Source organism: Polypterus senegalus, chromosome 7 (assembly GCF_016835505.1).
Source record: "Polypterus senegalus isolate Bchr_013 chromosome 7, ASM1683550v1, whole genome shotgun sequence".
Taxonomy (NCBI): domain Eukaryota; kingdom Metazoa; phylum Chordata; class Cladistia; order Polypteriformes; family Polypteridae; genus Polypterus; species Polypterus senegalus.
This window is the reverse complement of record NC_053160.1, coordinates 118,431,061-118,458,972: the sequence shown is the minus strand read 5'-3', so window position 1 is coordinate 118,458,972 and position 27,912 is coordinate 118,431,061. Positions and strand designations below refer to the sequence as shown.

Here is a 27,912-nt window from a genome sequence, read left to right as displayed (position 1 = left end):
ACAATTGCATGGTTCAATATTACAGTTAATTATCTACAGGTCAGTTCGGATGGAAACACAGTCCATTTTACAACTCAGGTCAGTAACAGTGTATATTCTACTGGCCACTCTTCATACACTATGGATCTTTGCCAGGAGTTGTCTTCATTCTCCACTAATCCATCTTACCCCTAAACATTGCAAGTTTGGCTCTTCAATGTCAGTCAGTCATTGTCCAACCCGCTATATCTTCAATGTGACAAATAAAATGAAATTTCTTTTGATATAAAAGTATTCCACTGCTGGTGAATAGGTGCAAACAATGAACTCATTTGGTATCCTTCATGTGGAGGAGGAGCCATGTAATGCTTTTAAATGCAGTAGGAAATTCCAAACCAACCTCTGCCTCTTCTTTCTTCTCTCAGAAAAGCACTTTACATTAGTAGATACATACATATACATATATATACTAGTAACAGCGCACTGCAAGATAACGTGAATACACAATGAAACAAAATTCCTCCAGAACACATCACAGGTCTGGTACAGGAAGCATTTTATTAAAGATACCAGTAACAGCGCCCTGCACAATAACGTGCAGTGAATACACTTGACTTGAGCACTCATAGTTTTCATACTCTGTCTCTGTATGTTTATCATTCATTTGCTCAGAGGTTGATGCACTTGCTGTGTCCTGAGCAGCTCTTCTTTTCTCCACACTAGCAGCCCGCTTCTTCTCTTCTTGTGCCAGCATCTTTTTGCGTTAAAACTGATTAAGTCAATGTTTGTGTTGCAATTACTTAGTATGTTTTCTTTAAGTTTTCACTTAAGTTGGCACTTAAGTCATCAATCTGCCTCAAGAATCATTTAAGATATGAAGAGGTAGGGTAAGTGACAGCAAAGGCGGAAGGAATGAGAATGGCGCCCGTACGCATGCGCTGCACAGCTGCCTGCTCTGCTGGCCGCTGCTAAGAGTTGATTCTACAATAAAATAAAATAAAAATAAAAAGAGGAATAACCTTGCAGGTCAATTATCACCCTGAAAGCAGATAGTAGACATCACGTAGTATATGTGTATCAAATTTCAGGTCAATAGGTCAAACGGTTTGCAAGCTAAAGGTGATTTAAAATTCTGGACAGACAAACCAACAGCCACGGTAGCTTATTATATATAAAGAGAGGCATTATGCAGTTGTATTGCCATGGGCATTTGTCTGTAGCTACGATTACACAGTTAAAAAATGTGAGATATTTTAAGGATTTATCCCAGTGCTTGTTTAAGCAAATTTAAAAAAAGAGTCGATGATCAATATCAGGTCGAACCAAAGTGATTAACTGGAACAGAAGCAGCTGTGAACAAAGAATAAAACTAGGCAAGGGACAACCATACTTTAAAGGTGTGGTTGTGGCACCTGTTGCGGTTTAACCTGCAAATCTTAAAACAGTGTCAAAAGTGAACACAGAAACAAGGCACGAGTGGCCAACCTGCATAATCAAAGACTCTCCCAAGCAAAAATTTCAGTGTAGATATATGTTCCAGATATGCTTTTCAATCGCTTCTGCAGAAGCACAAGCAAACGGGCAAGTGTGAGGATTGAAAATTGAGTAGTTGACCACAGAAACTGTGGGCAGAAAATGAGAAATAGGTTCATCTTATTTCTCTTCCAAATCAGATGATATTCAGCACCATCAGTGCAAAACTGGCAGAAATCACTGTAACCCTGCTACACCCAACTATAGTCCAGAGTAGTCTTGTAAATGGTCTTCATGGAAGAGTTGGGATAAACAATCTATTCTTTGGAGGTGGAAATAAAGCCAAATCACTAACCTATGCAAAATATAAAAGACTGGTTCAGAAAAATGGCAGCAAGTGCTTCAGAATGATGAGTAAAAGTTTTGGCTCTAACAGAAGGCAGGTTATACTCTATACCATTAAAAAAGAGTAGTGCATGGATGAATGTCTACAGGCTACATTGAAGCAGTGGAGGTTCCTTGTAGGTTTAGGGCTACATTTCTGAAAATGGAGTTCATTATCAGATTTAAATTGATGGCCGCCTTATTGTAGGCATCTAAATAGTCTCAGCTACATTTGGTAGTATGACAGTGACTGCAAACACTCATCCAAAATCATAAAAAAAACAAAACTATTTGCAGTGAAAGGAAGACCAGGGAATCCTGAAACAGATGGCATGGCTTCTACAAACCCCTGTTCTCTACATCATTGAGCCTGTCTGGGATTACTTGCGAACACAGAACCAAGTAAGACAGCCAAAGTCTACAGTGGAATTGTGGCAAGCTCTTCAAAAACCCACCAAGCGAGAAAATATAGGAACTATATTCAGGCAGACCTAAAAGAATTGCTAATCTTTTAAAGAAACACTTTGTCAATGCAAGATAATGAATTAATTTCTGGTTTATTTTGTACTTTATAGGACATTTACTGATTAATAAAAACTATTTACAGGATTGTTTTTGAAAATATTTCTGCATTACAGTATTTTGTTAAACAAGTATTTAACATCTTGCATTATACTGTATTGCCATTCCCACATTTTTTATCTTGTCTTGTTACAATAATTTAGATCTTGTCTGCTGTGTTTAGTTAGATTTTTTGTTATTTTAATGTGCTTTTATTTACCAGCACATTTAAATTTTTTTGACACTTTAATAAGTGATTTCTGAGACTTTGCTGTTTCTCCCTTGTCTTTTCCCTGCTGCTACCTTTTCAAGAGCACTATGTTTAATGTGTCTATGTTTTTTGTTTTTATCTCCATTTCAAATTATTGCATAGTTCATTATTTGAACATTTTAACTTTGCCTGTTGTAAGCCTTCCCTGCACTATACTCCCTATTTCAAAGAGTCCTTAACAGACATATACAGTTAATTCCATAAGTATTTGGACAGTGACAGAGTTTACATAATTTTTGCTCTATACACCACCACAATGGATTTGAAATTAAGCAATCATTATGTGATTAAAGTGTACATTTTCAGCTTTAATTTAAGGGGTTTACCAAAAATGCCATATGAATAACTCTCATTGACACCCATTTCCAGAGGCTCAAAAGTATAAGGACATTTGACTGATAGCTGTTCCATAGCCAAGTGGGAGCAGTTCCCTTATTAATTCATTAACTATTAAGTAGGTAAAAGGTCTGGAATTGATTCCAAGTGTGAAATTTGCATTTGAAATCTGTCACTCTGAACTCTCAATATGAGGTCCAAAGAACGGTCCATGCAAGTAAAAACAGTCCAGCATTAGGCTGAGAAAACAAAGCAGAAACACAAGGAGTGATCAAATCAACTATTTGGTACATTCTTAAAAAGTTGGAAAACACTGAAGGAAATCAGCAATAGCGGAAAGTATGGAAAACTACAGAAGACAACTGTTCTGGATGATTGCAGAGATCTGTTCTTAGTGAAGAAGAACCTCTTTCACAACATTAAGTCAAGCCAAGAATATTCTCCAGGATGTAGACTTATCATTGCCAAACTCTACAATCAAGAGATGTCTTCATGAAAGTCAAGACAGAGGATTTACCACAAGGTGCAATCCACTGGTAAACCTTAAGCATAGAAAGATCAGGTTAGACTTTGACAGAAAACATTTTTAAAATCCTGTCCAGTTGTAGAACAGTTTTGTTTTTAAAACGGAAATGAAGATCAATATATACCAGAAAGAGAAGAGTATGGAGAAGAGAAGTGACTCATGATCCAATGAATACCCCATCATCTGTGAAAAATGGTGGAGGCAGTTTAATAGCATTATCACGCATGACTGCAAATGGAAGTCAGTCACTAGTGTTTATTGATAATATGACTGCTGGCAGAAGTAGCAGGATGAATTCTGAACTGTATAGGGTTATACTATCTGCTCGGATTCAGCCAAATGCTGCAAAACTGATAGGACAATGCTTCACGGTACAGATGGACAATGAGCTGAAACATATTATAAAAACAAAACAAGTGCTTTTCAAGGTAAAGAAGTACAATATTCTTCAAAGGCCAAGTTAATCAACTGTCCTCAACCCAAATAGACTTGCATTTCACTTATTAAAGACAACACTGATGGCAGCGAATGCAATGAACAAGCAGCAACTAAAGACAGCTGCAGTGAAGGACTGCCAAAGTATCACTAGGGTGGCAACCTGGCACATGGAGATGGCCATTGGTTCTAGACTTCAGGCAGTCATTGACTGTAAAGGATTTTCAATCAAACATTGAAAATGATCATTATATTTATGATTATGTTAGTTTGTCCGGATATTATTGAGCCATTGGAAATGCGTGGGCTATAAAGAAAAATATCTCATTCCTAAATGGTTCATGTAATATTTTTGGTAGACCCTTTAAATTAAAGCTGAAGGTCTACACTTCAATCACATAACAATTGATTAATTCCAAATCCATTGTGGTGGTATACAGAGCCAAAATTATAAATTTGTGTCACTGTGCAAATACTTCTAGACCTAACTGTACATCTGTGCACTACTGGATCAATATATCCTGCTCAAGCTCAAGCAGAGTCTCAATTTCTTCTCCAGCACACCATAATCTTATCCTTATTTGCTCTTAATCATGATGTGGGCCACACATTGAACCTGATTTCTTTAATTAGGTTTAAATGTCCAAGAACATATTTGGCACCTCAGAGCCCACTGCCGTTAGTACTGCTGTTATTTTTTTTTTATTTATCTTTTACAATCTGATATGCAGATCATCTTTATCATTGTTATTTGTAATTTAGACACTGACAGGAGCTTCACCCCAATGTGGATGAACTTGTGAACATGCTTATGGCCATCAGTATAGCTAGACCTTGATTTTATGTAGAATTAAATTATGAAGCTCAGTGTGATATATAGTAGATATAAGTAAACTACACATTGACTGGATCTAAGGGACATAGGTTGCGTGAATGGTTGACCCAAAAAAAAAAATTAAAAAAAAAGATGACAGGAAGATGGTGGAGAAAGTTGGAAAATATATATTCATTGTTCCTTGTCCAGTGTTGTCTCCTATCATAAATCCAGTGTTGCCAGATTATACTCTCAAAACCTGCCACCCAGAGTTGAGTTAAGTAAACTTGTAAATGTCAAGTTATTTTATGTTATTCTGAGTATCTTTCTGAAATGATTGTTTAAACTTATACTCCAAAGTCTGTTTTGGTAGGAAAATTAATTAATTTATCATGACTGATACTTACTGTGCTGGAATCTTTGTATATTCAAATAATTAGTTAACTGAATATAGAATCACTATTTATATATTAACATTTAAATCTATTGCAATGTTACAATGTGGTACTAACAGCAAAAACTTCATAGCAACCGGACCGTAGAATGTCTTTTCAGCTGTGTAATTTAAGTTACTTGTGTGTCTGAATCATGGCGTCGTAAGCACATGGTCCCATCCCAGGTGGGGAACGAACTGCAGTGGGTGCTAAGAATAGACCCAATCTTGGCTTCAATCTGTAACAAATATTTTACATTAAAGTTTATTGCATTCTCAATCTATAACAAGATAAATAAAAGTTGCATTCCACTGACACTGTCCACTGTCTTTAGTAGGAATATTAACATGTGACTTTCTGCTATGTTATTGCTTACACTGTTATGACGATGCTTAGTTTTTCTTTCTAAAAGAGTCTAAAGGGGTCTAAATTACCATATTGGCGATAAGGTATCTAAATAGATAGATAAATTGATGTGATACAAAAATATATTTCCTGTAACATGTAAAATCAAAAAAGAAAATGTCCAGTTCTAGGAGCATTTCTAAAATACTAAATGGATATAAGAACATATGAACAAATACTGTATTATTTCAATTCTGATTTTATTCAGAAACAGATTATGAATGCAATTATTGTACTGTGTTTTTATTATGACAAAAAAGAAGAATTCTGCCCTGACAGATGAAGAAGCCTACAGTCTCCATTTGTGCAGTATGTACTGTATATGTCAGATTTCATGTTCTTGTTTCTTGTCCATGGAAGTTAAATTTTCCTGTTATTCAGTTTATCGTAGGAAAGGTAGGAAAATTCTACAATGATAGAATGAGAATATCAATTAAATATAAAGATGTCTCTTCATGAGGACCTCCACGGATAATAATAATAATAATAGTACATTTTATTTATTTGTAGGCGCATTTCTAAACACTCAAGGACAACGAACAATAGACAAAACACAGATTATAAACAAAAGTGAAATACAAAAGTTAAAATCAGACAGAGCAATTGTAATCAAAGAGAAAAAGCAGTCTTAAACAAATGAGTTTTAAGGTTAGATTTGAAAACTGAAAATGATTCAATATTTCTAAGCTCAGGTGGTAGTGACATGGATAAGTGACATGGTTAGTAATCTATACTATTTAACCATAACACATCAGATTTAAGCTTTACAGCTTATTAACCCTAGTTCTAGTTTCATAACCAATACTAAATCAATACCACTTCCAGTTACACCAGAGTCAATAAAAGCATTTCCCCTAAGGACTTTGCTGCTGGAACTAATTGTTGTGTCTCACAAAAAGGTACAAGAGCTATGATCAATAGATCTTCCTTTTTGTAATTTCATTTAGCATACTTGTTTATTTAAAGCTTTTTACATTAATTTACTTACTAACTTTCATTAACATAATAAAAACCTAAACCAGGAAATGCATTTCTTTGACAGTTCTCACTTTTCTAAATTGTACAACATATTTTTATTGTTTCCTCCTATCTATAAATGAAAGCAAGAAATCAATATATGTATGCAGGAGGGAGGTTTGGATTAATATTAGCATCTTTCTGAATAGCTGTATAAACAACACTATCATGACTAGAACCAGGTTGTGTCCTCTACTTCTTCAGACAGACAACTTGTAATTTTTTTTTTTTAACCTACTGTCTATATGGGAATTGTAAAGGATATTTCATCAATCTTTTTACATAGCGATTAACATTACAACCTTTGTTATGGCTCATCAAGCAACTTATATGAAGTAAAGTTTTTCAGACTTGACAAAACTATTGTTTTTGACTTTTAAGGCATGTTTCATTTTGATTAACTCAAATGCCTCTATATTGAAAATGATAAACAAAGGTTAAGCACAGTAAACCTTCCAAACCAAAGAACACTTGAACAGCTTTCAAAGTCTAAGTCCATGGTTTTCAATCGACAGCCTATTAGTCACATCCAGCCCACAGAGCACTTTGATGTAACTCTTGGTCATTCCACGCAAATGCAGAATCAGCACAGGGTCCCCCAATAGACAGTATCCAAGCTGTATAAAACTGTTGCCCAGCTGTTAACACTTAGACCAGCAAAAGCACTGGCTAAGCCTATTTACAACATGTATTATTAATTTTCAACATCTCTGGTTTTGTAGTAAATGATCACAGGGCAAGTCTTGTTTGCATTAAAGTCACAGCTAATGCTAAAAAGAATAAAGTTGTTATCAAAAACAGTTCAGTTTTGGCTGCACCAACCAGTTTGTCATTATTTTATTGGACCATACAACTGCTAAGCCAAACTGTTTGCTGTGCTCTCAGACTGTAAGTGTCTGCAAGATGGCTAATATAAATTTGCACTTTGAGACATACTGTAACAATCAACTATCACAAAGTTCAGCTACTAAAGCACCAAGGTTGAATTCTAGACTGCCACATAAAAAAAAACAAAACTATACACCCTTTAATTTATTAGGTAACAAAACCAAATGGATTTAGAATTTAGACTTAAATCATAAACAACTACAGGTACTGGAAGAAAAAAAAAAAAAATATATATATATATATATATATATGAAAAATGTTAGAATAAACTAAAGAAAAATTGTCTTATTTTCAACACTTCCACGAAACAAAGAAATAGTCTTTGTATTTTTATGAAATAGGATTGATCTCACCCATCCAATGGAACCTTTTTAGCGTCATCAAGTGCTTTCCTTTCTTTTTCTAACATCCAGTAAGCATAATCCATTAAGCAAATTATCTGGAAGCTTCTCCATTACACTTAGAATTCCACAACCACTTTTAGAATTCCACAACCACTTTGTAATCTTTAAGACCAGCCCCAACATCTTAGTGTACAGGCCTGTTTCCCAAGATGGAGGATCTCCTGCTCCCCAGTGGCTGCTTCTTCTTCTTCTTCTTCTTTTGTTGTTTAATGGCAGTTGGTAACGTGCATTACCGCCACCTTCTGGACTGGAGTGTGATGCAGAAAGGGGAACAAAAAAAAACCAAATTTTGACTCAAAATACCTATATTTCAATTAAATGCTCTCAAATAACTTTTTACTTTTTAACTAACTGAATATGGATCTATGAATCAGTTTACACTCATCTCTAAAACCTTAATAAATGATCTAACATCAATTAACCCATTCCCAGGGATTTAAAATGTTGACCTTGTTGTAATGTATACGCTACATACCCTAATAATACATGCTCTACTGTTTTTAGTTGCTTACTCTACTCTACTCTACACACTCCAGATGGACGATGCCCTATCTTGAATTGTGTATAATTTAATCTAGTGTGCCCAATCCCAGTGGTTTCTTCTTTTTCTTTTCCAGTTTTATTTTCTCTACCTTCCTCAAGATGATGAAATTCCTGTTACACTTTGCTTCAATATAAAAGTTCATCCTGTGTTCACATTACCTCTGACAGTCTTTTCAGAATAAAAGCTTAGCAAGGAATTTCAGTTTCTGTTACACTCAATCCCTTCCAAGTGTAAAATTATAGCTACCTTTGACTTTGTCACAATACCACGGCCATTTTTATGAAGACCATGCACCAAAATTAGGGAGTTACAAAGAAAAAAATGGCAAATTTGATTGTGAAATTCAATTATCCCATTCCAATCATCTAAAAAACTACATAATAGCAAAAGAATGCAAATGTGGCATCTTTATGTGTTTTGTCAAAACTTAAAAACCTTTCATAGGTGCTGTTTAAAACATAGGGCTAAAGAAGTTTTAAGTCATGATGAGAACAGTTGTGGAGTTATAGATAGACGTACAATTATTGAGCAATAGTGCAGTGAGAAGAGTAGAACTTTTATTCTGGAGGACTACCTATTCTCTCTGCTTTCATATCTAAGCAGATTTCATGTCCCTCGCCATTGACCTGTTTGCTAAATTTTTTTTAATGGGGGATTTTTTGGGGGAAAAGTTGGCTTTTTTGCTCCCCCTGCTTCAGTGCATGATTGCAAAAATGGCTTGGACATGCACAAAATCATGTCTGTAATCACTGACCCAGCTCTATCCATCGCTGGAAAACATAAGAGCCTGGTAAGAAGGCTATCTGCTGCTATCCCTGTGCTAATGGTAATTCACTGCATTATCCACAAGTCATAATGTTGTGTGCCAAATTGTGTTGGAAAAATGAAAGGCACTATTGATACCATGATGAGACTTATCTTCCTTCAGACCCTGCTTGAGGAAATATCAGCAGAGTATAACAAACTGTTACTGTGTAATGATATGTGCTGGCTTAGCAAAGATTGAGTGTTGGAGAAAAGTGTGCACACTATAAGAAACTCTCTTCATGTTTAGGCAGCCAGCAGAAGCAAAAAGGCCTATACCTTTTAGAATGACAACAAAAGAACTGCACACCTAAATCAGTTTTACTTGAAAGTGCAAGACATGAACCATAATACAATAGGAGGCTGTTGCAGATTTCTCCTTCAAGCTGACCCTGTTTGAAAGGTGATCTACAAGGAACAAAATTGCACTTTCCACAGGTAAAGCAACATTGTGAGAAAATCAAAATGTTAGAGGATTCCCCGATACGTGTGCTAATAGAAAGACTGATAAAGAATTTCAGTGAATTGATCCTGTTTCTATAATAACCATTCTCTGTCATAATTATGTTATTATGATATTAGTGTTAATGACTTATTAATAAACAGAGTACAGACGTAAAGTGCAGAATGACTGAAATGCACCTCCTCAAATATTTTCCCCCATCTTTGTCTGTAAATAATTTTTCTCATTGACTAATAAGTAAAGTAAGATTTCTACAGTTAAACGTACCTAGTTAATTACACTTAATAATAATAACAACAATAAATAATAATAATAATAATAATAATAATGCAATAATAAGGTAGCTGCAATAAAGACTTTTGTGCAATAATTACAGAACACTACAAGGTTGATGGACTCACCCTTGGCTTTGTTTTATAGCTTGTATTCAGCCATTTAATGCCACCAAAAGCCACCTTACATACTATTCCTAATTTGGTAATCAAGGTTTCCTATAAACAAGTACTTTCTTGACGACAGAAGGTGCTGGGGATTTGAAGTATTACCAACTGGTTTAATCAAGAAAACTCACGAGACTAACATTCCACTTCAAAGAATGAATTGCTACAGAAATAAGGAGGCAATAGAGCCAACAAAACACAAATTAAATGTGCATAACTACACAGTGAAAAAGGATATGAAAGGTCGAAAGATGTAGAAACACACAGGTGACACAAAGACCTTGGGTCACTGCAAGAGTAGAAAGGCAGAAGCCCAGGTACAAAAAGGTACAACTTACAGTCTATATAACTTATTCAGCCTTATACAATTTTACAGTCTCCAAATCAGATTCTTGCTTGAAAGGTACATACAATTCTTCAAAACATCTGTAGGCAGGGTTAGATAAACAGTGTAAGCCCTAGGATTGCCTTGAAAACAGGAAACTAGTTTATTAGATTTAGCAGAGACTTTAATGTATCCAAAACAACAATATTCAATGTGCTCAAGGATGCTCGGAAAGGAAAAATGTCTAACAAGAGTTTGAAAAGTATATTGTCATTTTCTAAATTGCTTAATCCATATAAGGGCCATGCTGGGGACTGGAGACTTCCCCAGCTAAGCATAGGGCGCAAGGTAGGAACAAACTCTGGAGACTGTACTCTGAACACACTCACACAACCCCACACACCAAACACACGCTTGGGCCAATATAGTGTCACCAATTCACCTAAACTGCATATCCTTGGGCAGTGGGAGGAAACCAGAACACCTAAAAGAAATTAACACAGACATGGGGAGAACATGTAAACTCCACACAGGGAGGACCCAGGACAAAATACCTGGTCTCCTTACTGCAAGGCAGCAGCACTACCACTGTACAACCATATCGCGCTTTGGAATTTTAACATAGCTTAATTAAATATCAGCTCCCTCTGTTCATCATATACTGTACCACATGTTTAAAGTTGCTGTAAAGGTATGAAGAAACTATCCACGGTCAGTAGGACTGAACATTCTAGGCCTGATGCCAACACAAACACAAAAAAAAAGAGGGGAACTTAAATGATGTGTTTAAGTTATAAAATATATCAAGAAAGTTCCCAATATTCAAAATATAAAAAAAAATTGAAATTCAAAAATATATTAAAGGAATGCAAAAAGAATTCATTAAAAATGCAAAATCTAATTGTGATGGTTTACCCTGGATCTAATCCATGACTTAAATGTATCTTCTTGTTTGTGGATGGTTTTGTTGTTACCTAGTATTTATTGTTACTTAGTATTTTGTGATTTTGTTATTTCTATATTAGATGTCATTTGTGCTTGTAGGTGTAATGTACATATACAGATACAGTCAAATCCACCATGATGTCACTCCTGAGGGACAGCCCCCCAGTCTATATATTATGAGTTAGGCCTGACTTTCTTCAGTATGTCATTGAGGGTTGTTGGGTTAGGATCATTTTATGGTCTTCTTTGACATTTTACTCTGTTTATTTGGATTCTGTTGTTGGATTAGGGACTGAATTTGTTTGCTTTAGGTTGCCTTTTTGGCAAACCATCTTTGATTATTTTTTGCTCCTTTTCTGCTGGACCTGACTGCTTTGTTCTCCATTTCTGATCATTTAATACATTTATTAAATATTAAGGAACTTTATTTTTATTGCCCTAAATACCAGAGGTTTATGCTCACCCTCTATGAATGTCTAATGGGTGTTTTGGAGTGAGGTTGAGACTGGTGATGATTTGCTACATTGTCTGAACTTAAAAGATTAGATGTTTTTTGAGAAAATAAAGAAGTTAAATGTATTATCAATTATATACTACATTACTTAAAATACTTTAACACCAGTAAAGAAAGAAAGAAAATACGCTTCACCATATAATATTCAAGAGACACTTGAGACATTGGTTGTGTTTTTTATAATACTAGGGGGCTCTGCCCCCTGCTCGCTTCACTCGCCCACCCTTGTGTTTGGTTTACTGGATATACAATACATTTTATTTATTTTATAGCCCAAAATCACACAAGAAGTGCCGCAATGGGCTTTAACAGGCCCTGCCTCCTGACAGCCCCCAAGCCTTGACCCTCTAAGAAGATCAGAAGGCACTCCCAAAAAAAAACCCTTGTAGGGAAAAAATCAAAGAAACCTCGGGAAAGGCAGTTCAAAGAGAGACCCCTTTCCAGGTAGGTTGGGCGTGCAGTGAGTGTCAAAAAGAAGGGGGTCAATACAATACAATACAGTACAGTACATAGAACAGAATAAATCCTCAATACAGTATAAAAATAAAAATTCTAGAAGTACGGAGTAGAATTTCACATTAGATGATATCACATAATATGATTTGGATTTGTGTAGAGTCCTGGAGACCTCATTCATCAAGCTGCCTCCCCCATTTGGCCATTCCACATCTGAAATATGATGACTTTAACTTAGGCAGGCAATATACAGTTTAAAGAGATTGTTATTTTCTTGGGAATTGTTACATATGCAGTATTTTCACTTTTGCTTTAAAAACTTTTGTAAAAACAATACTTGTCCTTTATTTTCGGCCCCGTGCGTGGTTACATTTCTTCCTCGCCAGACATATAACGCCACTCACGTTGTGAAGGGGTGGGGCAGCTGAATGCACGCTAAGGATATGCCGTTGCATTATCTGCTGTATTCCTGCTGCTGGTGAGCTGCACGTTTTGCTTGTCTCTTGTCGTTGTTTTAGGAGCTGGGAGCACATGATGCTTGTCTGACAGATGCAATCCAACAATTGCTAGGTTAGATGTCTGTGGAGTTTTACTAGTCTTTCATTCCACAGGATTTTTTTTTATAATATACAGTAGAGATGATGTGTAATATCTGATTTAACCATTTAACACTAGAATCCCTGGAACCTATGAAAAAAGGTGCAATGGAATTTAAGATGGCCTGGCATTATGACTTTTTTTAGTAGGCTTCAGGGATTCTAACGTTAAGAGAGTCTGGAAGCTTTTAAATTTAAACCAGGGTAGGGCACTTACACTGGGCATGCAGATAAATTTGATATGTTAGTGCTTAAACTAACTGTACTTGAGGGAACAGTTTTGAAACAATAAAAATAAACATGCTAGTTTCATCCTTCTGTGGTTTTCCTGTAGTGGACTGACACCCCATCTAGGGCTTGTTACTGCCTTGTGTTGATGCTACCAGGATTTTGGGATTTTTTTGTTATTTAATACACTTTGCTAATCCCCAATGTTAAATTGCCTTTCACATGACCTTTGGGTTTTAGAGCGTAGGGTATGCTGTGCCCCACCGTGTTAGGGTTGCATGCTATACCAGTACTAAAAAAGTGCCAAACATTTTGGTACCGGAAATAAATGGTAGTTTTCATGCACCTCACACTCAGTCGTTTCTAAGTACAATTGGAACTCCAAGGGGTATCATTCTCTGTTTGATTTTAATATACAGGTACATATTAAATCTAGTTTGAAACACCAAGGGGCCCAAGCCACTCTTCGAACATATACAGTATATCTGTTAAGGAGCTGAATAGTCCAAAGAGGAGAGGAGGATCCTCTTACCAATTTACAGAGTGCAGTATACGATTGCGTGACAAAGCAGAGAGGTGTGCATGCATGCAGGCTGGAAAAATAAAAAGGTACTAACTTACTTAGCAGTTTGAGGTGAAGGCATAAGTAGCACATAGCATTCACAGCCACTGCTTGCTTTTTCCAATCTTGATAAACCACTTAAAGAAAGTCTTGTCTTGTTGGAATATTTACAGTTGTTAGGACTGTAGCAGTTTCTCATCTTTCTTTTTCTTTTTTTCTGATGTTCTTAGTACTTTTTTCAGTTTGTACTGTTGCCTTGTTTAAATTTTGTTTTGTATTTGTGTTTTGCTTTGTGCAATGGCACTTTAGAAATGTCTCTTTTAGGTGGCAACATCACCTCAAAGAACTCAAAAGGATGCCTGTTTTCACTGCCTAATTCCTTATTAATTTTATTATTAATTTGCTTAGGCGCTATGCTAACAGCTCCCTGCTGTTTATTAGTTCTTCAATTTAAGTTTTTTTTTAATTGTTTCTTATAGAACTTTATAATTTTGGCTTTGCATGCTTTGATTTTGTTTCTTTTTCTCACTTTTTAGTTTTATACTGTTGGATTATTTTTCAATATTTGGAATTTTTGGTTTGAGTTTTGTTTGTCTACTGGTTAATATTATATTGATTCTTTTTGATTTGCACCTTGACTAGATAATAAAGTTAAAATCTTTGAATTATATATTTTCTGATTTTGATCAATTGTTCTGTACTTTTAATTTTGGATCTCATCTTGGGTTTAAATGATTAAGGATTACTTTCACATATAGTCTGTTTTGCTATTCTCAGTCTGTTTGCCCTTCTCTGTTGTTCATTTGGTTATTTATAGGAGTTTCTATTTACTTAAATTTGTTTTTACAAATGTCCTTTTGGTGGTGTACATGCCTCCACTTTTTATATTTTGTTTGACTGTTTTCCTAGTTTGATTATTCTTAGAAATAAATACTCAATACCACTAAAACAGTGCAAATGCTTATCGACTTTCACAAACAGCAGTTACAACCCCTCCCTCTGGAAATGAATTATTATATTATCAATATGGTGAAATCCTTCAAATTGTGGCCAGGTCTATCACAAACACTCTCAGCTGGGATATTAACATCATATCTGTCAATAAGAAGGCTCAGTAGCAGATATGTTTTTTATACCAGCTAAAGAAGTTAAATTTCCTTGCAGCCATCCTAGTACAAGTCTACAAAGCCATAATTGAAAGTGTAGTCACATTCTCCATTGTTGTCTGGTTTGGTTCAGCAACTGCTCCAAAAATAAATTACAGTGTGTTGTGAGGTCTGCTGAGAGAGTAATTGGCTGTGCTCTTCCAGCTGTTGCAGACCTTGTATGCATTTGGCATCATAAACCATGTCAAAGGGATCACCACTGACTAATTTCACTCTGGTCACCACTTATTTCAAAAAACTCCCCTCTGGTAAATGCTTTAGATCAATTAAAACTAAAACTAATAGACAGTTCAACAGTTTCTTTCCCAGAGCCATAACCCTCAATAACCAGTAATTTAGCCTGTTTTCCTTGCTTATTCCTGTGTTCTTTCATATATGAAGGTATAAATGTGTGTGTGTTTGTATGTATATGTATGTGAACAGACACAATAAACACATGCACACTTTTATATGTGCATTATTTACACATCTCCTTTATAACATCAGTATCCAGCAACTGTTTATAATGTACTTTAATTTATTTTATTTTTATTATTTGTATGTGATGTTGTTTTCAGGTTATAAGCAGCTCCAAAGCTACTAAGCAAAATTCCTGTACATTAAGTACTAGCTTATAAAAGTGGTTTTGACCGTGATTCTTTCAACTAATAAATTAATTAAATATGAGTAGCTTTTTGGGTTTGTAAGGGTTTTATTTTTAAGGTTTAGGCCTTTCCGCTTCAGGTTTAAATCATAAAAATACTAAACAGAACTTATTGCTTTTCGCAGATGAAAATTCAGACTTCAGAGAACACTGTCTTTGTGGAGTTTTCTCACCATCTTTCCCTCATATCTGGTTACTTTTCTCCAATTTCTAAATTGGCTGGCTCCACATTTTCCTCATTTTAATTCATATGAGATGTAATGGCAGAGTGTTATATTTCATTTACAGTAGCACGTAACAGAAATGCTCGCTATTGCAAATTAAAACACACAGTATATTATGAAAATGCAAGTACACATTGGCTAGTGGCATTGCTGCCTTACAGATCCACCATCCTGTGTTTGAATTCTCTGCCTGGTTTTTATCTGCTTTTGAGTTTGCATGTTCTTCCCCACAAATGCTTGAGTTTTCTTCCCACATCCCCAAAGATATGCATATTGAGTTAATTGGAGATTCTAAATTGAGTGTGTGAGTGAGTGTGGGAGTTTGTGTGTGCTGTCTGCCACCTTGTCCAAGTCTGATAGACCTAGCCCTAGCTGACTCTAAACTGTATTATACAGTTTTGACAATTTATTTATGAATGTACTAGGGGCTCCGCCCCCTGCTCGCTTCGCTCGCCCACTCCTGGGTTTGGTTTATCGGATATACAATTTAAAGAGATTGTTATTTTCATGGGAATTGTTACATATGTATTATTTTCACTATTACTTTAAAACTTTTGTAAAAACAATACTTGTCCTTTATTTCCAGCCCCGGGCGTGGTTACATCTATTTCTCGCAGGATGTATAATGCTGCTTGCATTGTGAAGGGGGTGCAGCCTGACGCACGCTATTGAGAAGTGGTCGGATCATCTGCTGTCTTTCTGCTGCTGGCGAGATGCATGTTTTGCTTGTCGCTTGTCATTGTTTTAAGAGCTGGGAGCACATGAAGTGTGTCTGCCAAAAGCAATCCAACAACTGCTAGGTTAGATGTCTGTGGACTTGTTTTAAATGATGTTTCACGTGACGTTGTAAAAATAATGCTTGTCCTTTATTTCCGGCCCTTGTTAAATCTCTTTCTCCTAGGACATATAACACTGCTCACATTGTGAAGGGGGGTCGGCTGAAGGCATGCTAAGGAAATGCCGTCAGATCATCTGCTGTCTTTCTGCTGCTGCTGTCGTGCTGCCCGTCGATCATTTTAAAGCCTGTGCAGCAGCTGTCTTTCTGTCACTTCATGTTTCTGCTGCTCGTGTTGTGAAGGGGGGGTGGCTTGTGCTGAACATACAATAAGGAGAAACGGTTGGATCATCTGCTGGCTTGTTGCTGCTTGCGAGCCTCCTTTTCTGCTTGTCATGCTGCCCATTCATTTCAAAGTCTGTACAGCAGCTGTCCTTTTGCCATTTTGCGTCTCTGCCGCTCGCGTTGTGGGGAGTGGCAGTGGGGGTTTCTTTAGGGTGGCTGTACGCACACAAGTAGAAGCGGTCGGATCATCTGCTGGTTTACTGCTGCTGGCGAGCTGCACGTTTTGCTTGTCACTTGTCATTTAAGAGCTGGGAGCAAGTTAAATTGTCTCTCGCGGGACTTCAAATTGTCTTCTTGGAAGATCACGTCTTGTCTCCCTAGTCTCGCTCCCAAAGATTTTTTTTTTTATAATAGAGAGATGTATTATAAGTAATGGCTTGTTGGTTCCCATCTTCCAAACTATGCTAATTTGAATGATTTTTATTTTTAAGTTTAAATCTGATTCATTGACCGTTACTGTTGTTTTATTAAAATGGGGCTGTGTCAGTGCATATGGATGCTAGCTTTTGTGGATAAGTATATCTTGCAATGGAAAGGAAACCTTCTTTCTTCTTGATGTTGCTGGGATAGCTTTTGTCCCTTACAAATTGAAACCAGACAGTGGATATGTAAATTAAAAAAAAAAGCTGAAATGTGGTTAAATCATTTGAAATTGTAAGAACAGCATCAATTATGCACACAAAAACAAAACGGGTACAGGTGTTCCCGATTTCAGTTGCATCAGGCAACTTTTGCTGCCTTTGGAAATACAATGCTGGAGAGACAGACTTAAAGCTGAATGCTCTCCATTGGGACAAGCGAGACCCTATGGATAACTGAAACTAACTGCAAATGCCTTTGTGAAAATTTAGTTTAATTTAAAGACGTGTGCATTACTAAGAAAGATGTTTCTTTATAGTTCTTAATTTGATTAATATTTGATAGAGGTTAGCATTGCCATGTTCTACTGAGATTGTCACTAATTTTACTTATTTAGCATCATACTGAATGTATATTGCATTTATCAACCATATACTATATGATCATCACTTAAACTGTTCAATGACAATAACAAAAAACCTGACATCTGTAAAGCATTTTTACAGAACATTATAATGATTATGACACATCTAGATCCACTCTTCTTCCACACTGTCTGTGAGAATGCAGTCTTTGTCTCTCATCTCTAAAATCTCTTGACCTTTTTAACATGTTCACACACAAATAAACATTATAGTATGATTTTCTCAGATGCATATTGATCCAGTTAAGGATCACCATGTATTGGAGCCTATCCTGGCAATGCTGGGATCAAGATGAGAATCTTTTCCAGATGGAGTGCCAAGCCCACTCACACACACAAATATACACAGAGGCATATTTACTTAGCCTACTTCATGTCTTGGGGATTTTAATAACCACAGTAGCAGAAGAGAAACCCATGTAAACACATAGACAATGTGAAAACTTTCACCCAGACATCAGTCAGACACAGAAGTGCAAGTCAGAGCTCTGGATCTTTGAGGCAGCAATGGTAACTACTGCACCATCTTTGTGCCTCGGACACAAACAACGTGATCTAGAATTAAAGCAGCAGCTGTTAAACTGTAATGGGTACTCAGCTTTGAACACAGTTGGTTAAAAGCTGAAGGTTAGTTGGGAATCACCTTATACATTTCCTGCTTTAAAAAACTTTTAAAACACAATTTATGTGGCATATTTATTACTATAGGCTATGAAAAATTATATTCATCTGACCAAAAAATCACACTGTTTTGTAAAACATATTGTGTTATTTCACAAATACATTGGTTTCATGGTGGAAATATCATCATGTGTGCACAATATGTCTTCAAAGACAGATGTAAAAGGCATTAAACACATATGTAGTAGACCACGGGTGTCGAACCCCAGTCCTGGAGGGCCGCAGTGGCTGCAGGTTTTCATTCTAACCGTCTTCTTCATTAGTGAACAGTTTTTGCTGTTAATTAACTTCTTTTGCCTTAATTAAGTTGACTCGGACTCCTTTGTTGTTTCGTTTTTCCTTAATTAGCAGCCAAATAATAGTGAGACACAAAACAAGCCGCTACATGACCTCTATCTGAAAGTAAAGAAAAGTGAAAGTCTCAGTAAGGCTGATTTCTCAGGTCACCAAAATATTTTGATGGTGCTGTGGCAGAATGAGAGCGGCAACAAGCCATGGAATTAAATAACGTGTTTAATTAACAGCAAGAATCGGCTTCTCATTAAGAAAGTGATTGGACTGAAACTGGTTGGAGTTTGCAGCCCCAGTTTATCTGCTTGTCTGTTGGTTCGTTTCACATCTCATTTCTGTTTGGCTGTCATTTAATGGAGAAATTAAACAACTGAGAGAACTGAATCCTTAAAAACAGAGCTATTAAAATGAAGGGGAAAAGAAGTTACAAAGTAATTAGCAATGAAAACCAGCAGCCACTGTGGCCCACCAGGCCTGGTGTTCGACACCCCTGTAGTAGACAATTTAAAGGCCAAAATCAGAAATGGGAAGCAGTCCATTAGAGAGCACAAATTCTAGCCAAGTCATTGTGAACATAGGCAGAAATTTAAGGCAACAGGACCAACCATTGCACAAACCACACTTCAGTGCGCAGCCAATGGTCTTTTTTATTCTTGTAGTTATATTTAAAAACTAACACATCACATACATTTTTTTTTTTTTGCAACAGTCTTAGTTATGATCATTAATGTTAGATTGAGGTTTTAAATCATTTAAAAGTGGTATAAAACAGTGTAGTAAGGAGTAGACAGTCTTGAATAAAAATATACATGTTTGAACAAAAAACAAACATTACCTTGGCTCTAAAACAGAGAGATGGAAGCTGCTGTGTTTTTGATTGGGAGCTGGTTAGTTAGTTGGCTGGCTGACTGGTAGTAGGTTTGGTGGGTGAAGTTCTTGTTGTCTACTGTCTCGATATGTTTTATATGATTATTGATTGTTGTCTTTGCTTATTAAACTTGAAATAAAAAAACACATTCTTGCCATCAAGTGGCAAATGCTGAATTGTTTCATTACATACTGGATCTGTAAAAATCTGATTTACAAGAAACTGCATGCTTGTTTTGCATGTATCATGTTTCAAAACTGTTATTTTCAGACAATGCTAAAAGTTGTAGGTAACTAAACACATACATCCATTAAGTGGTTCTCAGTGGATGTCTTGTGTTGAATTAAGATGAGCTTGAGTCATTTTTGTTAATTAAGGATTTCCCTGTGGGTAACAAAATGTATGCAAGGATGATCTTTAAGTGGAGTTGAACCTGTTCCTGAATTATCTGTCTCTGATAAGCTTTGGCAAAACATAAAACTATAATCTGATAGGCTATTATTGTTTGGTTCTACCAAATTGGTCTTCTATGGGTCATTATGAATATGTGTGTCCGTGAGCTCTGCAATGAGCTGGTGACCCACTCAGAATTTTTCCCCAACTTTGTGCCCTATGTGGCTGGTGTAGTGAGACAAACAGAACCTTGTAAAAATCAGAGCTCTGTTACTTTGAGAGTACTGTATTTCGTGTGATTTTATTTCCCCCCATTACAGCTGTACTGGCTTTTCCTCCTGAAATGAGCAAAGCAAGTACCTAATATGAATGGATTGCTGTTAGAGTACACAGAATTTGTTTTCACAGCTTACTTTATTCTTAATGCCTAAGTATATTTCTATATAAACATTTATGAATTTATCATAGCTCAAGCACTTTGAGCTACTTTTTTGTATGAAAATGTGCTATATAAATAAATGTTGTTGTTGTTGTTGTCAAAATGTGTAAATTTACATGAACATATGAATTTATTAAAACATGTAATTACGTTAAGAATTTACTTTTTGCTGGCAACATACCCCAGCTCTTGACACAGTTCACATCTTATCAATGTTTTGGCTCTGTATTATGTTGGTTTTACTGCTACACAAGGTGATACTTAATGGTTCTAAGTATTCCCATAAGACAGAAATACGATGAGTGGTGCCAGCAAAAGATATTCATACGTGTCATGGGGCCCAGGGAAGAATCAGACCTGCAAGGTTCACTAATATATTACTGAGCATAGTTATTCATGGAAATGTATACCAATCAACCCACACAAAGCAAGAAAGTAAAACTAGCTAAGTGACAAAAAAAAATGTCTAGGAAACAAAACATTTTTATACATTTCTTTTTCAGTATTGGCCACAATATCCTTGTTGAATCTCTTTCTACTTGCCCCTAAAAGAGAAAACACAAGCACAGACAATGTTAGTGGTTGCTATTAGATAATACATTTCTAAAATGATGCAATACATTTGATAAAATATCCATCCATCCATCCATCCTCTACCGCTTATCCGAGGTCGGGTCGCGGGGGTAGCAGCTTAAGCAGAGAAGCCCAGACTTCCCTCCCCGCCACTTCTTCCAGCTCTTCCGGGAGAATCCCAGGCGTTCCCAGGCCAGCCGGGAGACATAGTCCCTCCAGCGTGTCCTGGGTCTTCCCGGGGCCTCCTCCCGTTGGACGTGCCGAACACCTCACCAGTGAGGCGTCCAGGAGGCATCCTGATCAGATGCCCGAGCCACCTCATCTGACTCCTCTCGATGTGGAGGAGCAGCGGTTCTACTCTGAGCCCCTCCCGGATGACTGAGCTTCTCACCCTATCTTTAAGGGAAAGCCCAGACACCCTGCGGAGGAAACTCATTTCAGCCGCTTGTATTCGGATCTCTTCTTTCGTCACTACCCATAGCTCATGACCATAGGTGAGGGTAGGAGCGTAGATCGACTGGTAACTTGAGAGCTTTGCCTTACGGCTCAGCTCCTTTTCACCACGACAGACCGATGCAGAGCCCGCATCACTGCGGATGCCGCACCGATCCGCCTGTCGATCTCACGCTCCATTCTTCCCTCACTCGTGAACAAGACCCCGAGATACTTGAACTCCTCCACTTGGGGCAGGATCTCTCCCCAACCCTGAGAGGGCACTCCACCCTTTTCCGGCTGAGGACCATGTCTCGGATTTGAGGTGCTGATTCTCATCCCAGCCGCTTCACACTCAGCTGCGAACCGATCCAGAGAGAGCTGAAGATCACGGCCTGATGAAGCAAACAGGACAACATCATCTGCAAAAGCAGTGACCCAATCCTGAGTCCACCAAACCGACCCCTTCAACACCCTGGTTGCGCCTAGAAATTCTGTCCATAAAAGTTATGAACAGAATCGGTGACAAAGGGCAGCCCTGGCGGAGTCCAACTCTCACTGGAAACGGGCTCGACTTACTGCCGCAATGCGGACCAAGCTCTGACACCGGTTGTACAGAGACCGAACAGCTCTTATCAGGGGTCCGTACCCCATACTCCCGAGCACCCCCACAGGATTCCCCGAGGGACACGGTCGAATGCCTTTTCCAAGTCCACAAAACACATGTAGACCGGTGGGCAAACTCCCATGCACCCTCCAGGACTCTGCTAAGGGTGAAGAGCTGGTCCACTGTTCGCGACCAGGATAAAACCACACTGTTCCTCCTGAATCCGAGGTTCACTATCCGACGGACCCTCCTCTCCAGAACCCCCAAATAGACTTTTCCAGGGAGGCTGAGGAGTGTGATCCCTCTATAGTTGGAACACACCCTCTGGGGGACCACCACCCGGTCTGCCAATCCAGAGGCACTGTCCCGATGTCCATGCGATGTTGCAGAGACGTGTCAACCAAGACAGTCCTACAACATCCAGAGCCTTAAGGAACTGGCGATCTCATCCACCCCGGGCCCTGCCACCAAGGAGTTTTTGACCACCTCGGTGACTTCAGTCCCAGAGATGGGAGAGCCCACCTCAGAGTCCCCAGGCTCTGCTTCCTCATTGGAAGGCATGTTAGTGGGATTGAGGAGGTCTTCAAGTACTCCCCCACCGACCCTAACGCCCCGAAGTCGAGGTCAGCAGCGCACCATCCCCACCATATACGGTGTTGACACTGCACTGCTTCCCTCCTGAGACGCCGGACGGTGGACCAGAATCTCCTCGAAGCCGTCCAAAGTCGCTCTCCATGGCCTCCAAACTCCTCCCATGCCCGAAGTTTTGCCTCAGCAACAACGAAGCCGTTCCGCTTGGCCTGCCGGTACCTATCAGCTGCCTCCAGAGACCCACAGGACAAAAAGTCCTATAGGACTCCTTCTTCAGCTTGACGGCATCCCTCACCACGGGTTCGGGATTGCCGCCACGACAGGCACCACCACCTTGCGGCCACAGCTCCGTCAGCCGCCTCAACAATAGAGGCACGGAACATGGCCCATTCGACTCAATGTCCCCACCTCCCTCGGGACGGGTTGAAGTTCTGCCGGAGGTGGGAGTTGAAGCTACTTCTGACAGGGGACTCTGCCAGCCGCTCCCAGCAGACCCTCACAACACGCTTGGGCCTACCAGGTCTGACCGCATCTTCCCCACCATCGGCCAACTCACCACCAGGTGGTGATCAGTTGACAGCTCCGCCCCTCTCTTCACCCGAGTGTCCAAGACATATGGCGCAAGTCCGGCGACACGACCACAAAGTCGATCATCGACCTGAGGCCTAGGGTGTCCTGGTGCCAAGTGCACATATGAACACCCTTATGCTTGAACATGGTGTTCGTTATGGACAATCCGTGATGAGCACAGAAGTCCAATAACAAAACACCGCCGGGTTCAGATCGGGGCCATTCCTCCCAATCACGCCCTTCCAGGTCTCACTGTCATTGCCCACGTGAGCATTGAAGTCTCCCAGCAAAACGAGGGAATCCCCAGAAGGTATGCCCTCTAGCAACCCTCCAGAGACTCCAAAAGGGTGGATACTCCAAACTGCTGTTGGCGATACGCACAAACAACAGTCAGGACCCTTCCCCACCCGGCGGAGGGAGGCCACCCTCTCGCCCACGGGTAAACCCCAATGCACAGGCTCCAAGTCGGGGCAATAAGTATGCCCACACCTGCTCGGCACCTCTCACCGGGGGCAACTCCAGAGTGGTAGAGAGTCCAGCCCCTCTCAAGGAGATTGGTTCCAGAGTCCAAGCTGTGTGCCGAGGTGAGTTCGACTATATCTAGCCGGAACCTCTCGACCTGCGCACTAGCTCAGGCTCCTTCCCTTCAGAGAGGTGACATTCCACGCCCCAAGAGCCAGTTTCTGTAGCCGAGGATCAGACCGCCAAGATCCCCGCCTTCGCCACCACCCAACTCACACTGCACCCAACCTCCTTGGCCCCTCCCATAGGTGGTGAGCCCATGGGGAGGAGGACCCACGTTACCTCTTTGGGCTGTGCCCGCCGAGCCCCATGGGTGCAGGCCCGCCACCAGGCGCGCCATCGAGCCCCACCTCCAGGCCTGGCTCCAGAGGGGGCCCGGTGACCGGCGTCCGGCAAGGGAAAACGTCGTCCAGGTTTTATTCTTCATTGGAGGTTTGTTGAACCGCTCTTTGTCTCATCCCTCACCTAGGACCAGTTTGCCTTGGTGGTTCTACCAGGCATAAAGCCCCGGACAACATAGCTCCTAGGATCATTGGGACACGCAAACCCCTCCACCACGATAAGGTGACGGTTGATAAAATAAAGCAAGCATAATTATGAACAGCAGTCCAACTCTAATTGAGAGTACTCAATACATCATCTCGTAGACACAACAACAACAACATTTATTTATATAGCACATTTTCATACAGAAAAAAATAACTCAAAGTGCTTTACAAAATGAAGAATAGAAAATAGAAGACACAATAAAAAATAAACATAAGTCAACATTAATTAACATAGAATAAGTAAGGTCCGATGGCCAGGGTGGACAGAAGAAACAAAAAAAAAACTCCAGAGGCTGGAGAAAAAAAATAAAATCTGTAGGGATTCCACAGCTCATTGAAGAGTTTCGTGCAACATTCAGGAGTCTCTTTTAAGTGTTACAACTGGGATGGGTCTAGTCATGGAAGGTTGTTTTTTGGCTGGGGAGATTAGAGATACAGTAATGAAACTTGTCGTCTGAGATTCTGTCTTCCTTTATGTCACTATGATATGTTTCTCCATCATAGAGCCCTACTGAACATTCTACAGTAACCTTGCACAGCATTCATATAAAGATCTTGTTATGTCAATGTAGCAAGTGACATTTTATCAAAAAATTCTTTCCTCATCTCAGCCTCGATCAAAATAGCTGCTAAAAATGTAAGAAATAAAACAGTAAATTATGTAATAAAAACAAATAGCACTGGATATGTCAACTTTTCCCTTCAAAAATGCCAATACTTTCTTTCCACAGTGCTTCATGCAGGCTATATCATATATCAATTCCTATTTTTACTTAGCCAGATGATTTGTAATGTATATACTGTACACAATCATAGTTGATCAAAAGTTGTGTTTCTCCAAATTTCTTCATACTGTATCTAGCCATAGGCCCCTCATTACGTATTTACTGTTTGTTTTGTGTGTCTAGGTATTATTGTTTATAACATAATAGTTTCTGAGGTAGTGAAATGCATTGTTTGAAGGTAATGGCAGGAATGTCTCCAAAACCAATATATAGTAACACTGTTGAAATATTTTTTGTGACATTGCACAATTTCAGCTCTTATATACTCGCCTGTTAAATGCTTCCACCTTTCTTTTTTTGTAGAGAACACCTGTCACTGGTGGAGAAGCTTTCAGATGGTTCTTTTAGATGATCAGCCTCCATATAATCAGGGAAACATGGCGCGCACCAGGTAACAAGTGAGCCTGTTGCAAAAGCACTTGTGGACTTGAAACTGGAGTTCAGCATTGAAGAAAACTAAACAGTGTGGAGGTGGTGCGACGATGGTGAATTAACTCTGTAATTTCCTTTTCCTGTGTAATAATGTACCTTTTGACAGTATCATAATGTATACTTTTGGTGTCAATGAATGTGTTTCAGTGTTGTGACTGTACAAATAACAGTCATTCTTATGTAGCGGACTCAAAAGACAATCAAGAAGAAAGAGGCCACGAGGATAAATATCTGCATCAAACACAGTACACCTAGATTTTGAGCAATAATCTTTGGGTTGATTTTTTTTGCTCTCAGATTGTTCTTTTTTAATTTTTATTATTATTTTTACAATTTTCTCTTTTCTTAGTTTTGTTTCTCTTAATACAGATTATGTGTTTGGCACTTACCTTAACATTAGTCCAAGGGTAGGGCTTTTTATGTGTTTTTTTTTCAACTATAAATTCAGAAATTATTTATAAGATGGTTATAAAAGGGAATCAAAATTTTGTAGTAATCTATTATTTGAAAGAACAGGGCAACACTGTCTTGGGTTTTACATTGCCAGGAAAAACCTGACTGTATGTTTCCATTTATTTTAAAGTTGCAGTCTGACAGAGAACATAAAATTCTATCTTTATGCTTTTAAAATTCAAGAGGCATTTATGGAAAGAATGAGGAATGTGGAGAAAATATTTGTCGTAATTAGATTTGCTGGTTAAAATGCTTATTTTATTAAATGGAAAATCTTAAATGATGGTTTGGGTAAATTCAGTATTTTAAATACCCAGGCCGGCAACTGTCAACAAGTATGTAGGTATAAAGGAATTCTTTCACTTAAAGATTTTGCAATTTAGTATTCTCATATGGTACCTTATGAATAAACTGACAGGTTATCCTGAAGAAAAGAGGATTCTGTGTATCTTCCCACTGCAGAAGCAGCAAATGTGATCTGCATTAATGTGTTTAAGTGAAACAAAAGTACACATTCCAAACAAATTATTATTCAATAAGTTACTCATTGTCTTAAACCCTGTTGTTGCATGTATAAATATGTGTTCTGGTTTTAAAGACTAATAAGAATTTGTATATTGTTGTTGTGATGCTTTTATGTGTTAAATAAAAAAAGACTCTAATGTTGATGTAAAGAAATAATGGCAATTTTTATTCTCACATGTAAAATTAAACACTGTTTATGAGCACCAGATTACTTCTTCTTGTTATTTGAATAAGAGTACCATACACATTGAAGATGTTCTGAATGAGGACCTAGTTTGCTATCTTCGTTACTTCATCTAATCTTCCTTTTTTCTTTTTGGAATATGGATGCTTGCCTGCTTATAAAAATGATTTGCTGTGGTTAGTACATCTTAAACTCTAGATATATCCATCCATCCATCCATTATCCAACCCACTATATCCTAACTACAGGGTCACAGGGGACTGCTGGAGCCAATCCCAGTCAACACAAGGCGCCAGCCCAGCACAGACACTAGATATATGAAAAGATATTATAGTCTGCTTATCTAAAATGTAATTTCTAATCAATATTTTCATCTGTTAGAAAATATTCATTTTAATAAAAATATACTTATAGCCATTATATACACAGTGAAGATATCAAAATACGAAACAACAGACACCTTAAAGCTACCAAAAATCATTTTTGACTGACACCAATAGCAGCTTCCCTATGAACTGTTGTATAAAAATGAAAATGGCTTACCCTTTGCTACAGGAGGTTTGTACCCTATGACCTGCATTAGCTTCACTGATGAGTTCCAGTTCAACAAATGCAAAGATCACTTTATTTATTTTAAAAGGTCATGTCAACTGTTAAATCTCAGAGTAGGAATTCAAATAATTTAAAGAAACATTTTACTCAACCCAAAGCTCTAAAGCATTTCTACTTGGAGTCAAGCAGACAGACGGCCTAAAGCTACCATGCAGTGTCTCTTTTGGAGTCGCCGCAAAATTTTTTTATTGATTTTTAAATTCACCCATTCCCAGCCCTTCACTCTGATGCCTACTACCATTTCTCACAATTTGAAAGTTTGGGCTTAAAGATTTATTTTGAAAAACATCTAGGTATTTGTTTTTATTTTGAAATTTGTACTTATGCCTCATTTTAGCCAAAGATTCATCAATTATTTTCTTACACATGAATGCATATGTTTTAATATTGTGAATGAACACATTTATTCTAAAGAAAGTGACTTTCCAGAACATTCCAAACCAAGA

General features: G+C 38.2%; 1 protein-coding gene across 2 annotated transcripts in view; it reads left to right on the top strand.

The window, feature by feature from the left end:
• Window positions 1-26,872, top strand: part of cxxc4 (CXXC finger 4) — a 166,003-nt gene extending 139,131 nt beyond the window's left edge. For both annotated transcript variants that reach the window (XM_039759188.1, XM_039759187.1), the window contains one exon: window positions 25,564-26,872. In XM_039759188.1, the coding sequence (XP_039615122.1) occupies window positions 25,564-25,608 (45 nt within the window). In that variant the 3' untranslated portion in view covers window positions 25,609-26,872. The remainder of the gene's footprint in view (window positions 1-25,563) is intronic.
• Window positions 26,873-27,912: the final 1,040 nt, after the last annotated feature.